An 18120-nucleotide genomic window follows, 5' to 3' on the forward strand; every position below is an offset into this window, starting at 1 on the left:
TCATCTTCTTCATCTAAACCCATTTTTTGAGAAAAGATAAGTAAAACAAAATATTTTAAATCTTTGGGTTTTGTACACATTGCATTTGAGTATCCCAAAAAAAAAGGTTATGATGTTGAAAGATAATAGGGAAGTAAGTTCACAACATTCTTCATCTTCTTCAATTGATAAAGGGTGCAAGTTATCTCCATCTGAAGGAGATTTATTAATGATTAGGCTCATGATTGGACACATTAAAAATATTTTAAAGAAACTCAAAGAGAAAATATTTTTCACTCAACTTGCCTAATCATGAATGAAACTTGCACCCTTATTAAGATGAAGGAAGTTGTACCAATGTAGTAAGTCAAAGAATGGTGAACAAAGTTCAACTTACCTCCATCCTCATTCTAAACCTTAAAAGCTACAATGGTTAAGTGAAGAAGCTGAAATTGATGTGATCCAACAAACACTTGTATCCTTTTCCATTGGTAAATTCTAATGGAGATTCACAAGGGACAAACTCAAAAGAAGTAGAAAAAGATACAAGAAATCTCTCAAATTATATAATATTCCTTGATTTTCTTAGAATATTCTACAATCCAAGAGTCTTTAAAGAATTATATTGGACAAAATTTATAAGTTAGGAAATTATGAAGAGTTATTAACTACTAGTTGTCACTTTTATGAGTGTAATGATGATTGTTACTACTTCACACGACTTTTAACTAATTAATGCACCGCATGTGCATCTTGGAGATGTAATAATGAGTATTTTTCTTAACTTTAGGGGTTATGGTGTGTGTCTTTTTCTAATTTTAGGAACCACCCTTTTATTAAGATTTATTAGGAATTGACTTAGTTTTAAACATATGGTTAATTGAGTTAATTTTAATTTAAGTATTCTTATGTTTGCAATGGGTTTTCTAATGTTTCTAAACACTTGAGAGGTGTATTTTACTCTTCAAAATTGTGGCATGCTCTTTATAAAAGAGTGTAAACATCTCTTGTATAATTACTTTTGACTATTGAATGAAACTTCCTTATGATATCATATTTGAAGTCTCAAGAGTTCGTTTATCTTGTTTTGGTTCTTATTTTGATATGTTTTTTCTAGTGACGAATCTTCATGCATTTATCCGTTGATTTTCAATAGAAGATAGTGTGTTCTTTCTTCAATCTATTATATTAATCCAATTTTACTTTATTTGCTTACTTGTTCTTACATTTATGCATTGAATTCATCAATGTTGAATGAGTTATTTATTGGAACCCATGCTTACACAAGCTTTTGATGATCATTTAAAGAGTTTTTCTTCTCCATATTTTCTTGAGTTGATTAAGATCCTACCAACCTTCTAAGTATCACATTAGAAATAATAAGAAATTGAAAGCTAAATCTCTCTCCCCAGTACCTATTTGTAAGAAAAAAAGTGGGCTAAAAATTGCTTTCTCATTCTACTATACTTTCTACAAAAAGACCCCACTTTCTTTCCCTCATATCACTCAAAGAACCAAGAAAAATTGTAGAAAAAATTAATTATTTTTTTTTTGTAATGAACATTATTTATAGATGGAAAGGAAGATGTGGATGGTTCATAAAAATGTGTTGTTCCTATTACTACTTTTATTTGATGAATAATATCTTGGAGTGAGTTTATTACACTAAAAAATTCTTTCAAGCCTCTTTGACAAGTTCCTTTTGCACTCTTGGTTCTTATCCTAATCATGGAACCTTTCGTGTTAAACTGCATTTTCTCGCTTTGACCTTCATCAATAATTCTTTACCGTAGTCTCATTAAGATTTTAAATTGTATAATTTTTAAGGATGACAAAGTGGGTCGGACAAGCCAACCCGCCATCATTTAAGCAGGACGGGTCAACCTTTTGAATCCACCATCTCGTATTAGTTTGACCCGCTTAACCTGCCAACCCGTCGGAACATAGTCAGGACGGGGAGGGCAAGTCCGCCAGCCCACCCTCCTTTTTTTTATATTTTTAAATATAAATGTCATGCTTTTGGAATCAAAATTGGTGGTTGTAAATATTATATATATATATTTATAACTTTATTTACATTAATTTATTTATAAATAATTTGATTAATTCGAGTATTGTTGATATTTACTTTGTTTTGTTAGACATTAAACATTCTTTTAATATAATATTAAAGTTTGATTCAATTTTATTATTCTCTCTTGCATTTTTATTGTTCAAAACATGATAACAAAGACTACAACCAAATAAATAGGTTCAAAACAAAAAAAATACAAAAGAATAAAAATATATAAAAAATAAAGGAGTGCGAGCTGACGGGCTCACGGGCTAGTCTGCTCCGTCCCGCATGTGGCCCGACGAGTTGACGAGTTTTATGAGTTAAGCTAATATAGAGTGACGGGTTCAAAAGATTGACCCACTTTTTCATCCCTACGAATCAACCTACAAATCCATCTTATGATTCAGTTTGTTTAACCTAGACGAGCCAAGTCGACTCGCCCTTTTTTAGTGGACCAACAACTGATAATAACAAAACAGATAGGACTAACTATTTTACCACCTCGTAACAATTTCATCACCATCCTTGATATTATATAAAATTATCATAACTAAAGTTGATGCAGTCACAATTACACTCATAAAAAGTTTTTTTTTAAATTGTAGACGAAAAGGTAAGGTTGATTTTAAAAAGTTGAGATTGAAAAAGTAAAGGAAAATGTTTTTTCAACAACCCCAAACCCCTTGTGCCAGAATACGACGCGCTGACGTGGGCACTCTGGTTACGTGGCAGTGACAATTTTGTAAAATGAGAAAGGCAAAGGGGGTGATTACGTAGCATGGTTATTTTGGTAAAATGAGGAAGACAAATGGGTAATTTAAATTTCCATAAGCGCAATTGAATAATATGTTTGTGGAAGAGAGGAACAACGGGAAAGAGTGTTATGAGCGAACATTGTGAAAGGCGATAACAGCGTAGTGTGAAGAGCGATGACGGCGTAGTGCGAAGTTGCGATGGTGTGCAAGAGGTTGCGGTCGGAGTGCGAGGAGTGACGAGAAGGTAAGTGAGTTTATTTTGGGTTTTTTGGTGTTTTACAGTTTATAATGGGTTGTTTATGGTGGTGACTTTTGTGGTTTAGGGTTTATTTAGGTTTTTAGTACATGAGTTTTACTGTTGTGTGTGTTGTTCTCTTCTTTGATGATTGATATTATTCTTGGACTGAAACTTGATCATTGTATATTTGTTTCCATTTGAAAGTTTGTATTATTGAGAAATAGTATTAAACTTTTGTCATGAGGGATTGGTGTTGTGATTTTTAGGTTTTGAAGTTTGAATTGATTTGAATTTCATTGTTTAGTGTTTTGTGCTCTGCGATTTTGGGACTGGTTTAGAACTCTTTTTGTGTCTTGTGAGTTATTGGTGATAGAATTTAATGTGAATGTTAAAGACTGAATTAGTCATAGTGACATGGGCAAGTGGTGACCCATTCATTTTTATGTGGTGACCTATGAAACACTGTGCACTGTCATATTGTCTTAGAAGTGAATGTTTGCATGTCCTTTATTGGGTGTGTTTGATAAAAGAAAACACACTATAACAATGCTTTTAATTAACTTAGAGAATATTATAATGTTAGTGAAACATAGAAAATGGTGTATTAACGTGGAAGACATAGCCAATATGAAATATTAAAGTAAATTTATTTGTTGTAAGTGGGGTGTTTGGGGATAAAATTAGTTTGTGCCCACTATGAAAGTCCAGTTTGTTTAATATATCTGTCTTTGGTAGAATAAACTAACACACAATAATTGGAAAACATGGGATCAAAAAAATGCACTAAAAAGAAATAATAGAGTAGAAGAAAATTTATGATATACCATTGTGTTTCAACACATGTACGTCATATTCAACAATTTCTACTTCACTTATGGACTCATGTCTATAAGATTCACCCTCATTTAACATATACTCCCTAAATTCCATTTCTTCTACTATTGGACATTTTTGTTGTCTCTTTCTGCCTTCAACCTTTCACCATACATAACTCATACTCAAATATTATTTTATTCAATGATAACCATTGTTAGAGTAATTTTTTATTTCTTTTTAGATCTAGTTGTGTACCTTTTCGAGTCGTGCATTTTCACCCACCAGTTTATATTTGGATTTTTGTTCAACTACTCATATATAGCTCCCATTCCAAAGTGATTTTATTTGAAAAAAAAAACAGTTCATTTTTTCTTCTGAAAATGAAACTATTTTTTTTTTCATTTTTAACTATAAAATACCCGATTAATTATTCGCAAGTTTATTTTATTTTATTTCCTTCGATATTTTGCAAACATAACTTTAATATCCCCTCGTGTGCAACTATGGCATTATTCGCTTGTTATTATTGTTTTTCATTTTCTAAAGAGCAAGAAATTGAGATAAACGTGATAGTTAAAACATTAAAAAATGATGAAATACTTTAGAGCTACTTTTTATTATCTCACTGTGAGTTGATTGTAGGTTAGACAAATGATTGTAAGGGTAGCTTGAAATGTGGTGTGTGAATCTAAGTGGTGACCTATGTGTTGAAGATGGATGAAGTCTCTTCTCTACCTAGTGTTGTGTGTGTTTGGTGTAGAAAAATAACTAGTTTGCTTTGAAGTTTGTAATAGGTTTAGATGATCTTGTATGTAGGCTTGTAATTGTGTAAGGTTTCCTTTTGCTGTATGACCCATCCTAGATGCCTAACCAAGTCTAGATCAAACACATGATGTGGTTAAAGGGTTTTTGAAAAGCTTTTAAAGTGCTCTTAAAAGTTTTAAATCAGTACAAAAAATAAATCTGTTTTATGGAGAAAGAATCGGTTTATTTCTTCTCTGTTAAAAGGCTTTTCTAAAATTCTGTTAGGGCACCACAGGTAAAGCTTAGTTAGTTATTTCAGTTAAAGCTGAGCTGGCCTGTTTGCTATATTTTAATCTGTTTCACTGTGAAAGAACAGGTTTATTCTTTGGTCAGCTGAAAGGTTTTTCACAAGTTAGTTAGGGCACCAAAGGTACAACTCAGACAGTTATTTCAGTTAGCTGAGTTGGCGGTTTTCACAAAATAAATCTGTTAAGTTCAAAAATGAATCTATTGTTTTCATAACTGCTTTTCAGCTGTTTTTTGAAAAGAAGTTAGAAACTGTTTTCTATATAAAGAAAAGTCTCTCTTACATGAAAAAAGGCTGAGCAATTACGTTTTTGACAGAGATCAAACAATTTCCATGTGAGAAGAAGGATTGAAAGATTTTTGAAAGGTTTTCCAAAGAGATTTTCAAGTGTGCTTGTTCTAGGAAACCATTGATCTTGGTGAAGGTGATGGTGTAGTTCTGCAGCAAATTGAACTACTGGTTTTGAGTTCTTGCATCTTCTTTTCAGGTGTAATCTTTCCTTTATTCTGGTTTGTAAAGGTGTAAGTGTTAGTCACTCCTTGATAGGGTTTTTTGGAGTGCAAGGTCTGCTAAAATAGGGTTTTTCAGCATTGATTGTATTGTTCTTGTAGTGTTCAAGAACTGCTGTGTTTGTATGTAATTGGTACTGTTTTTAGTGGATTCCACCTTGGGGTAAGGTGAGACTGGACGTAGCTCTGTATGAGTGAACTAGTATAAAAACTTGTGTGCCTTTTCTTTTCATCCCTGCACTCATTTCTGGTTTTGCTTAATTCTGTCAAGAACTAAATCTGTTCTTTTGAAATTGAATCTGTTAATTCTGGATTTAAGTAAAAACTATTCTTCCTGATTTGTTAAAGTTCTCTAATCACAAACAAGACAGTTGTATATGATGGTTTAAGTGATCTATGAACAAACAGTCTAATCATTAAAATCTGAGAAAGAATCATTCTCCTTAAAACCTTGTGTTGAGTAAATTTGTTTGATTTCTAAGCATAGATGTATCCTTCATCCTCATAATATTCAGCTAATCTGATTCTGGTATAATTCTCCGTTGATCACAATTTTATATTGAACAAATTCAAATTGTGCTAGACTGCTCTGAAGAATCAATCTGTTTCATGTAAAAACAATCTGTTCTTTTTGCCTCTGGTATACTGAAAATTGTGTGTTCTTGCGAAAATTTTATAAGCTCAATTCACCCCTCCCCTCTTGAACTTAAACACTAATAGACTCAACACTATGAACTTAATGCACTGTCATGTTAGCTTCCAACTTAATGTTTGCATGTGATTTTTTGTGTTGTCTCAGAGAACTAAGTTGTTTTGTTATGTGCTTTGTCAATAACCACTGGTGGTTATATGCACTCAATTTTCGGACGAGGCAATTGCATGTCTTGGACTCCATTTGTCATGGAATTGAAGGCCGATAGAAGATTGATAAAGCAATGGTAAATAGTTGCATGTTCTTCAATAGTTAATAAATTCATTTGGTTTGGATTTGTTTATCATTCTTGTTAAATTGCATCTTGTAGGTTGATCTACTCCAACACCTTTTTGAAATTCTTGACGACTTCTCTAGAAAGAGTGGTCCTCAAATTTCATTGATAAAAGAAGAGGTTCCCCTACAACCAAATAGGTTAATATTGAAAGTAATAATGTTATTTATTTTGATTTTATATGTATTTTAATTGCTTTGGACTTAATATTTTGAATTGTTGTTTAGGGTTAAAAATTTATTTGTTCTATGCAGTTATGACTGTCGCATTTTAGTTGTCAAATATATCAAGTTGTGGGATGGTTCACAACAATTACACCATGATAATAGTTATTTTCATGAGTTTACACCTTTAATTTAGAGTTTGATAATTGGAATCTGATTCCATGATATATTATTCAAAATGACCTCATACGTTTTCGTCAAGAAATGATTTTCTCTTGGGTGTTGGATGAGCGTAATGTTGAACGAGAAGTCGTCTTGACATATTTGGAACTGGATTGTCCTTGATCATGATGACATGTTTTTCTTGTAATTGTACAGTTTCGTTCTTATTTACAAAAATGTAACTTATTATGAGTACACGTGAACAATATATATACATTTGTTTGATGAATGAAAGTAATTTGAGTTTGATTTAAGTTATTTAATTCATATATCATTTGAATGGAATGCAATAAATTTGTTTTTTCTTTTTTGTGTAAGCAGGTATGCATTGTACATAGTGTAGTATTGTTATATATCATTCTTTGGACACAAATGTGTCATTGAACGAACGAATGTGAAGTTGTATGTTAATAAATTCACTGATATTGAGTGTTGTTTTTTAGTGAAAACGTTTATTGGTACTGTTGGATATAACATGCGTCTGTTATCACATAACATACCTTAGTTTCTATGAGTGGTAACCCATGCCAACTTTTGTGTAGGGTCATGTTTTTTATGTTAGTTATTGGGATTCATCATTTGGCAGTGCATGATGTATGTGAAGGCACCTAGGAGGAGGGTATGAACGTGAATTGGGTGGCGAACCCATGTAGTGGTGGTCATAGGATGTTGAACTTTGGAGCTTTGATGTTTCAAATCCACATGGAGCCTGAAGTTGTGCTGCTTTTTGGTTTGGGTTTTGATTAGGTTGTTTAGAATCGTTGTTAAGATCATATCTAATTCCTACACAAAGCTTGATCTATCAGTTTTAAAAGAAACAAAGTGTTTTTCCAAGCAAAGGGAAAACAACCAATTGAATCATCGAGATAATCAGTTGCTTATCACTTAGCTGGCTTGAGGTTTCTGAAACTGCCTTTTGAATTAGTTATGCAACTGCTTGACTCATTCAACCGGTTAAATGTGTGTTTTCATAACAGTGTTTTGAAAGCTTGTTTTAATTGATTCAGTGATTAAAACTGCCTTAAACGGTTACATTTCGAAGTTATAAATATAGTCTCTCTTTAAAAGCAAAATACACATTCAAATATAACAAGTATTGATACAAATTTGAGATCAAAGAAAGAGATTTGTTTTTGAAAGGATTTTTTCAAAGGTGCAAGATTGTTGTTCAAGCTTTGTTTCTTGTATTGTGCAAATCCAGGTGTTTTGTGTGAAGTGTTGCAAAGAGGGTGAGTAGGCTTTGTGGGATTCAAAAGTCACCTCTTTGTGGTGTGTTGTAATCTGGTTGTGATTACTAGTGGAACTCAAAGGATTGTTTGAGAACTGGATGTAGCTCTGTGTTAGTGAACCAGTATAAACCTTTTGTATAAATCTCTCATCCTGTCAAACTCTCTTTAATTGTTTGTGTTAATTCATTTCTGCTGCTGGTATAAACCACCGACTAAAACGAAGTTTTAACCGGTTAAAATTCCGATAACAGTTTTTGTTTGATTGCTTATCTGGATTGTTTGATAAAGATTTATTCTAAATCAAGTCTTTGCGAAAATCTTTCACTAAACAATTCACCCCCCCCCCCCCCCCCCCCTTCCCTTTTGTTTAAGCCATCATTTCTTACAATTGGCATCAAAAGTTAGGTTCTTGAAAATTACTCAAGTTCTTGTTTCTGTTTTTTTTTTTTTTTTTGAAAAATCTTTTTTATGGCTGACAAAATGTCTTTTGGGGAAGGTGCTTCCATAAAGAGGTCATCACTGTTTTGTGGGGTTAATTACCAGTTTTGGAAGGTTATAATGAAAATCTTTATGTACTCAACTGATAAGGGTATTTGGGAATCAATTGAAAGTGGTCCCTTTATACCTCAAGTCAAAAGAGATGAGGTTTTTGTTGATAAACCTTCATCTGAATGGACTGAGGCTGAAAGTAAAAGAGTCAAGTTTGATTGGATTGCCAAGAATATAATAACCTCTACTTTAAGCTGTGATGAATTTTTCAAGGTTTCACAGTGTAGCTCTGCAAAGGAAATGTGAAATATCCTAGAAGTCACACATGAAGGTACAAAGGATGTCAAGCGAGCTAGGAAGCATGCTCTGATTCAAGAGTATGAACTTTTCAGAATGCAAAAGGGAGAATCCATCTGTGATGTGCAGAAAAGGTTTTCTCACATTGTGAATCACTTGATGAGTCTTGGTAAGACTTTTGACAAAGAGGAGTTGAACATCAAGATACTGAAACGTCTTGATAGAACATGGCAGCCAAAGGTCACTGCCATCTCAGAATCAAAGGATCTCACCTCATTGTCTGTTGCATCTCTGTTTGATAAGCTTAGAGAACATGAGCTTGAAATAAATAGGCTTGATGTCCAAGAAAGCGAGGACAAGCACAACAAGGGCATAATACTCAAAGCTTGCAATCACAAGCACCAACCAAACTCGAGTGGAAGTGATGAAGAAAACATAAGTTTGTTATCAAGAAAAATCAGCAAGTTCTTGAAGAAAAGACAAGCTTCAAAGAGGTATGGTTAAAAAAAACCTAGTGATTTTAATACTAATAAATATACTTGCTATGACTGTGGAGAACAGAGTCATATTAAGGCCGAATGTTCCAATAATGAAATCAAAGAAAAGGTTGACTTCAAGAAGGAGAAAAAGGGAAAAGCTAAGAAGGCCTATGTAGCATGGGATGATAATGAAGTGTCATCTTCAAGCTCTTCAGATGATGAAGAAGAAAATTTGTGCCTTAAAGCTTCAGTATCAAGTAGCATGGGTTCTACATCCTCAAGTAAAGGTAACAATTATTATCAATTGCTTGATGCCTTTAATGAAACTCATGAAGAAGCTAACCGATTGACACTTTCTCTCAACCGGTTGAAAGGTTTAAATAGCTGGTTGGAAAATAAAGTCAAGTCTTTAGAGGAAGAACTGAGCAAAACAAAACAAGATTTTGAAAACCTTGATTTAGTTTACAAAAAACTCTTCTTAGTATTGTGAATCAAAAGTTTGTGAAAAATGTGAGAGTCTTAAAAGAAAGATTCACTATAACTCTAAAAAATCCCCAAAATTAAACATTTCCACACTCTAACTTAAAAAAACTCAAAATCGAAACAAATACATAATCAAAACCAACATGTACAAAATCTGATGGAAAAATAATAACTCAAATCGCATTAAAAATCACACTCCAAACCGCAATCCAAAATACAATCGAAATCGCAATGTTGCTCGAAATCTCTCTGGAACTCAAAATCACACTCTGGACAAAGCTCAAAATGATTCACAAAAGCTATGCACATTTCAATTTTTTCCATCTGAGCAAGTAAGTCCCACAATCGAATATAAAATTAATTTTTATATCCAAAGTACACCGTTGTAATCTGACGCATCACAAATGGGTTGTTGTACTCAAAATAAAACATTGTAAAGATGACTGAAATTCAGTATTTATTACACATTGCAGTAGTGAATATTTATTTGTATAATGTCCCCATCTTTTGTTCACCCTTGCATACAAAGTCTCTGAGCATACATAGACATAGAAAGATCACTGAAATGAAGTATTCATTAGACATATTTAGTGAATATTTGTATTTGTATAATGTCCGGATGCATAGAAAGTGTGGGAGTTTAAGTTACAACAGGTTGGACGAGAGCTTTGATAACTTCAAGACCTCCCTTCCATTTTCCGGTCCAGACTTCATAGAGTCCAAAATGAAGATCTGTTGGAGTGTGCTTGACATTAATGACAAGTGAATTGGAGGGAATGGTGATGTTCTCACCAGGACTTAATCTATCAGTTTCATACTTATATCTTCCATTTTTAACACTTCTAGCCATCACACGTACAGGAGTGCCATTCCATCCAAATCCATTTTCTTTAACTCTCACATTGAATGAAACCTTATATTTCCCTGCTACTGTTATAGGTACCACACAGGTTACCTCCAACCATGAAGCTTGAATAAGCTCCGCAGGACCATCACTACAATCATAACTTTCCGTCACTAAAATAATATTCAAACAAATTAGATCATTTTAATGTAATTCATATCATCATCATCATCATCATAATACTCACTCTGGTATTTTCCAGTATCGAGAATCATTTCCCCACACAATGTTCAGTCCTTTAGGCACTATCGTGAAACTCCCGTCTTCCTGTACTATTCAAATACTTTTTTTAGTATAATAAAAATCAAATTACAATTTTAATTTTCAATCAAAATAAACATTAATATATAATTAACCTTAATGATTTTTTGTTTTTTGTTTTCTAAATTTATATTTTTTAGTATTTTTTAATATTAATTGTATATTTCCGGTCATTTTTTCTTATTAAATTATCTCAAGTTCAAATAAAATTAAAAAAATCATTTTTTTTTGTATTTAATAATGTTTTTCTTAATATACTACATTAAACCGACTATTTACTCTAGTTAAAAGTGTGGAACTTTAATATTGAAGTGAGCTCATGTTATACGTGCTTGTAACATTTTAAATAAGTGTTTTTTTTTTTGGTTTATGAGGAAAAATTAATTTTAAATTTTTATACATAAATTCCCCTTGTATAAAAATATTCTTTACGTTTCATAAAAAAATTAAAAATAGAAAATAAAATAGCAATATGTAAATCAAGGAAAAATAATAACCTGTCTGGGTAATTTATCCCTAAAAACTTTTAGGAGATAAAAATAAAAGAAAAATTATATTAAAAAAATTTTCATCTTTAGATTTGTATACAGAGTTTATTTTCCTAAAGCAAATAATTTTTTTGAAATAAAAGTTATAAAAACCTATTTTATTGTGGAAAAAATTCAGTTAAACTAACAAACAATGGATAAAAATAATAGCCCCTTCCCATAACTATTTTCATTTGATTTTGAAGTATGGTGCTCCTAGAAAATAGAAGTAGAAACTTACTTCTTAAGAAAGTGATACACTGTTGTACATATAAACCCTTTTCTTAAAAAATATTTGCTGCTATTGTAAATAGGGAGGTTATGAAATATTATCAATCTAGGGACAAAGTATATATATATTTCTCCATAAAACTAGATATTTATAATTAATTCGATAATAAGTGATATAACAAATCTAAATAATTTTATTAAAATAAATTTTGATATTATATGAAAAAATAAATATAATTTTTTTAAAATAAATTTTATATTAAATTAATAAATAAGTTTAAGTTTAATTTATCTTTACAAAATTAGGTTAAGATAAATTTTGATACTATATTAAAAAATAAATTCAAATCTAACTTATCTTCGCACAATCAATTTATAGAATAAAATTTATATTATATAGAGTTTAAATTAATTTTTATTTTGTATATCTTCAACAAACATACACAGATATTTCCAAACATAATTAAAATTTAATTAACTATATGAGTAAGAAATCATTTCAACATATGATCATTTATTAGTGTAGCAAGGAAGGAAGGAAAGTTAATTCTATCTACAGTAATGTAAACTAGGGTTAATGAGTACAGTTCAAAATCATTTATTTATTTTTAAATATATTTCTGTATTAAAACGTTTATAAGTCTTTAAGATTATAAATTATTTTTAAAAAAGTTTCTTTCCACCTATTTTTATATTAAATGTTTCATTGGGCATTGGATCCAATTAAAAGTTTTAAATAATTAAGGGAATAAGTTACTAGTTTAATAATTTAGTAGGTTTCTAAACCTTTGTAATTTTTTAATTAGCTTCCTGTAACTTAGAAAATGTGATCAAGGTCACAATTAAAACTAAAGTATAACTTTAGAGATCTTAATTACAAAATTTTAAAGTAAATGAAATTATCTAAAATTCCCTAAATAAATATCAATTCTGGAAACTATAATTAAGGTTATTTAACTCATGAAATAAAGTATTTTATGTTGTTGATCTAGTTTATAATATATATTTTTACTGTTCTTTTCATATATATATATATATATATATATATATATGTATGTATATGTATGTGTGTGTAAAATTATACAGAAAACATATATACTTGCCTGTTTTTCGTAGGCGTCTGTGTCAGCGGTGTGATGAGGCTTGATGACAACAGGCATTATAGAAAATCTGCAAAACTTTGTATCTTTCTCTTCTTTTCTTTCTTTCTTTCTTTCTTTCTGTGTGCACTTTCTATCACAGAAGAAACGAGGGATTTATATAGATAACAAGGAAGAGAAACAGAATAAAATATAATAGAAATTGAGGGAAAGAAGAATAAAGGTGAATTCGATGAAGAAAAAAAGGAAGGAATTATAGAACAAGTTGAAGACAAGAAAGAAAATGGCATCAACTTTTTAAAAGACGATCCCTCACAGTTGCAGACGTGTGAATGGATAGCTGCTTCCAACCCTATCAATAAACACCTTTTTAAAATAAAAGAATAATGGTGTAGGATGCATATCATAAACAAAATTACCTCTAATATATTTTAAATACATTAATTAAGGAGTTTTCTTTTATTTATTTAGACTACACATCTTTATAACTTTCAATTAAGAATTCAAATCTTTTTAAAATTTTACAAATTTAAAGAAACATTACATAATTTTAGCAGTCTTAATTTATAATTTTTCTTTAATATTTGAGTAAAAACATATCAAATACATACGAATACGAAGAGAAAATGGAATTATGTATTAAATTTTTTTATCAGTTTTTGCAAAGTTGCTTCTAATAATGTGTCGATGATGCAAGTTTTAACTTTGTCAAAATCTTTTAAGAAACTTAGCTTATAAAAATTCTCCTTTTTTTCAGTTTAAATTTAATAATATGCAATAGGTCAATTTGGATTGCTACTATACAAGCATGGACATTTATTTTGCAAGTGAATTTTGGTTCTTTTTAGTCTCAGATTCCTTAGCTCATCAAGTGCAAGGAACGTATGGATTATAATTAAAGATTCTTTGTTCTATTGTATCGCTCACCTTAAAATGAAAATCGATTTAGCATTTTTCAATCTTATTCTTGAAGTCATATATGCCAATAATCTTATCCAGAATCTTCACCAAAGAACATTTCTTAAAAGAGGAACAAAATTATGAACTTCTTTTAGATGCTTAAGAAAAGTTTAGCTTTTGTTGCTTGAAGATGCTTTCATAATGCCAAACTTAGAGGTATACAAGAGATAAGTCCTCCTTTATTTATTGTATTTAGTTATTTGTCTTGTTCTTAATTAGTTTGTGTTTAGGATAGTTCAATTTGTCATGTCTAATTTATTTCCTAGTTTATTCAAATTTTAGTTCCAATTGTCTTGAATCAATGCCATGTTCTAGGAATTTCTGTAACATGTTTTGCTACTGTCTTTTATTCTAGTTTGAATTTGTTTTTAACATGTGTTACTTACCTTTATTTTTATGAATTTTTCAAGTTATTTAAAATCTTGTTTATTTTGTTTACTTGTTTATAACTCAGAATTTGTCCTAAAATTTTTACTCAATTTTCCTGAGTCAATAAGCATGAAAACTTAATGGATTTGACTTGTTTTCTTCTTGATTTGAGTTCCTCTTTGCTTTAGTTCTTAATTAACAAAAGTTATAATTTTTTTCCTTAAATACTTACAGTAGACCGATACATTATAATCCACTTTCCATCAGTTTTTAAGTTGAATCATTGGCTTGAACATGAAACATAAACTTGCTAGTTGATTTGGAGTTAAATTTGAGTCTAAGAATGACCTCCTAATATGAAAGAAAGAAAGGAAATTTTGGGAAAAAAAAAATTAAAGAGAGCATGGGTCGAACCATATACATGAGAAAAAACAAAGAATAAAACAACTTGCACTGCATTTTACACTCTTAGATGCACTTGCTTACTTTTCTAATTGTTTTATGACTTGAATTGTATTGTGAAGAATCTTTTGAGTGAATTTTTCTTCTTACTTATAATTGAAAATTTTAATTATATGTGTTTTATATGTTCTTGATTCAACTGGCATTTATTTTGTTTTTAAACTCCAATTCTAGACCTATTCATTAGGTTCATTTTATGTTTCTTCTCTTAAACTTGTCTTAACTTTTGCTTGTCATTTCTTTTGTTTAAGTTCTTTTTTTCCAGTATCTTGCGAAAATATCTTTGGTACAATCTCATTTCTGAAGGGGTTCACAAGTGTCACTTAAAATTTCACCTTAAGAATTTTTTTATTTTACTTTAAAATTTATTTTGTTTTAAGTATTCATTAAAAGCTTTCAATATGTGGAAAAATTTAGTCCTTAGGGATACATGCACACATCTTGAAAATCTTTTGGTGAAAAGTTTTGTCCCTCTATTTTTGTGAAGAATTTTCAAACTTTGAGAAAATATTTTGATAAAAAATTAGTGACCATTCTATACATTCTAGGTATTCTAGTTTGCATGGTAGCTATATAGACCATCATTAAGAGTTAAATACAAGAGATGATATTAAAAACTTAAAATGAAACTTCGATAAAAAAATTTTAAAAAAAGATGAGGAATTCAAGAAAAGAAATAAGGATTTGAAAACAAATGTTTTCTCAACTTATCTACAAAAAAAAAAAGATAAACCTAGAGCAAACATGGAGAAGGTTCACTTAGTAGAAGGTCATATCATGAGGACCCTCATTCTTAACATAAAGGGGAGTACATTAGTCATCACATTGAAGGTTACTATTAGTCACCCTCTAGGCAACACCTTAGGCCTAGAGAAAAAAACCTTTCCCAAGAATATTAAAGTTGATGGAAAGCCCCTTAACAAAAGACCAACTACAAGAGCAATGGCCAAGAAGTTTTTAGATGAGTGGAATTCGGCTGACCTTAGCAGAGTCAAACTCTTATCAGCATGGGTGATCCTTCCATATTTTAAATAGTAGAATAAGACTATTTTTTGGCCATGTAATGGGTCTTGGTTTCATCTTTTGGACCTTGTATTTGGGCTAATAGTAGAGTAGGGTGTAGATAGTAATAAATAGTTTACCTAGGGCTACAATTGGACTTCATTGAGCCCAAATATAAAGGGGTGTGCCTCTAGCAACATGGAGCAACCCATCTTGGCATGGTGAGCATGAATCTTGGCATGGAGAGCATAAGCATCTACATGGAATCTCCTTAGTGGAGAGGATTTCCACCAACGAAGATAGACCACTTGTCAAACTCCAATTTGAGAAGATTTGCTCTAATGAAAGGGGTCATTTGTCATCATGTGAGTGGAGAGTTTTTAAGGTTAAAATTATGATCTTGGACACCACTTAGCACTATAAATAGGAGTATTAATCCTCTTGTATAAGCTTGAATGAGTAGAGTTATGGTGTCCATTTTTTACCATAAACACTTGTTCTTGAGTTCTTTCTATGGTAGTATCTTGTGTAGCCTCTCCTAGAATCCTTCCTAGTGAATTGGCCTCACCTCTCACTCTAGGTACTCGTTCTACCTTAAGACTAATGCATAGTCCTATGAACCCAAACTAGAAATTAATGATAAAACAAGGTAAATCTTTCTCTGATTCAGAAAAATATAGAATATTGGTTGAAAAACTTATTTATCTTACTATTACTAAACTTGGTTTATCTTTTGCAATTGGTGTTATTAATCAGTTTGTGTCGGTTCCTTGTATTGAACATTGGAATGTTGTCATTTGTATCCTAAGATACCTCAATTAGGCTAAGACAAGGTTTGTTATATGAAGATAAAGGGAACACCCAAATCCCTAAGTATTGTGATGTTAATTTGTAGGATCCCTTAATGACCATTCACTACATGATATTGCATTCTTCTTGGAGGAAATATTATTTCTTGAAAAAGTAAGAAACAAAATGTATTTGCTTGACTAACTGCTGAAGTTGAATATATGATAATGACATCTCTTACTTGTGAACTTGTATGAGTGACACAATTCCTTCAAGAACTTAAGTTCGATGGGATTCAACAAATGAAGATGTATTGTAATAACCAAGTTGCTCTCTATATGGTTTCTGATCCAATATTCCATGAGAGGACTAGACACATATAAATTGATTGTCACTTTGTTTTGAAAATATAGTTGTCTAAGAAAATTTGTACTAAGTTTATCAGATCCACTAATCAATTTACATATGTATTTGTACCGGTGAGGGTCGTACAACTGATGTCAAGCCTCGGTTCCCATCACTAGGCCGACCGAGGTAAAGGCCCACGTCCATAGGGTCGACCGACAACACAAGTCCAATTACGCTCAATCAAGGTCAGCAAAACTAATCTGCGATTAAGATCTAGGTAATGCATCCCTAAACACGGTCCAATTCCTTAACCTGACCCAATAAGGAAAGTCCATCAAAGGTTATATAAATAGCACATATTTCAAGAATTATAGTGCTCTAAGAACCGAGTACCGATCGTCTTTGTTGAATTAAGCGTCGGAGTGCCTTCTGCAGGTACCCTCCGAGTCTGGATTACGAGAAGACTGGGAGCTAAGACTAGGAAGGAAGAACGAGGAGTTTGCAAGGCAAAGAGCTGAATGACAATACGACCAACTGATAGAAAGAGATAGAAGAAATTCTCTCAATAGTTCTCTAGGCCCCAACTCTCATACAAGAACAATATTAACAAATGTATTTGTTCCAAGCTTAGTACATATAATTGGTATGCTCTATCTCGAGGAGAAGTGTTAGAATAAATATTAAATATTGGTAGAAAGTAGTTCTATTAAAAACTTACTATATACACCTATAAGTTGTACCTATCTTTGCACCTAGTTTGATCATTGCTCTTCACTCTACTCATTGTATCAAAATTCTATAACATATGAGTGGAGTGATTAAACCCTCTCAAATATAGTTTTTTTTTTTTTTGTTTATCTCTACTTAGACTTTTTCTCCTTTAACAAGATATCTTTAGTTGAGCTAAACTCTCCCTGTTCCCTTTTAAACTTTAAATATATCTCCCCCTTAAGGACCATCAAAAGATGAACTCAGATGAACTCTTCATCAACTGAAAGAAAGAATTACAGGAGCTTTTGAGGATGACGAGAGGCTTAGATCGCAAACCCAAAAGTTAGGCAGTCATATCGTGCCACTTGTTAGCTTCTCGTAATGTTTGATCAAGTACTGGACCAATACCAGTATATATTATTTTTCAAATATAGATATTTAATAAGGTACTGTTATACTTTTTCAGACGCTATCCAAACATTTTGAGTAGTGGGACCATAAACAAATTTGTAACATTAAAAGTATAACATAAACAATCATAATTTTTATCTCCGAATTTTCATACATATTCACCTCTCTTTGCAATTTTAAACGACTCAATGTTTATCATTGTCTGAATTTATTTTTAATTCAAATTACTCTCACACTGTTCTTCCCTTTCATTTTATTACAACAAAAGTCATTTTTTTTTATTCTCACGTAA

The 18120-nt window shown here is 31.2% G+C and overlaps 2 protein-coding genes across 2 annotated transcripts; one reads left to right on the forward strand and one right to left on the reverse strand.

The window, feature by feature from the left end:
- The first annotated feature begins 8485 nt into the window (after positions 1–8485).
- LOC137822390 (uncharacterized) lies at positions 8486–9760 on the forward strand. Its single transcript, XM_068627277.1, has 3 exons — positions 8486–8796; positions 8887–9230; positions 9348–9760. The coding sequence occupies exons 1-3, from the start codon at positions 8486–8488 to the stop codon at positions 9758–9760; spliced, it is 1068 nt and encodes a 355-aa protein (XP_068483378.1).
- A 433-nt stretch (positions 9761–10193) lies between these two features.
- On the reverse strand, positions 10194–12983 carry LOC137820386 (protein PHLOEM PROTEIN 2-LIKE A9-like). The gene is made up of 3 exons (XM_068624454.1): positions 12780–12983; positions 10845–10924; positions 10194–10748 (listed from the first exon to the last, which is right to left on the reverse strand). Exons 1-3 carry the CDS (start codon positions 12834–12836, stop codon positions 10394–10396), a joined length of 492 nt encoding a protein of 163 aa, XP_068480555.1. The 5' UTR covers positions 12837–12983; the 3' UTR covers positions 10194–10393.
- Positions 12984–18120: the final 5137 nt, after the last annotated feature.

This window comes from Phaseolus vulgaris, chromosome 9 (genome assembly GCF_000499845.2).
Source record: "Phaseolus vulgaris cultivar G19833 chromosome 9, P. vulgaris v2.0, whole genome shotgun sequence".
NCBI classification, from domain to species: Eukaryota; Viridiplantae; Streptophyta; class Magnoliopsida; order Fabales; family Fabaceae; genus Phaseolus; species Phaseolus vulgaris.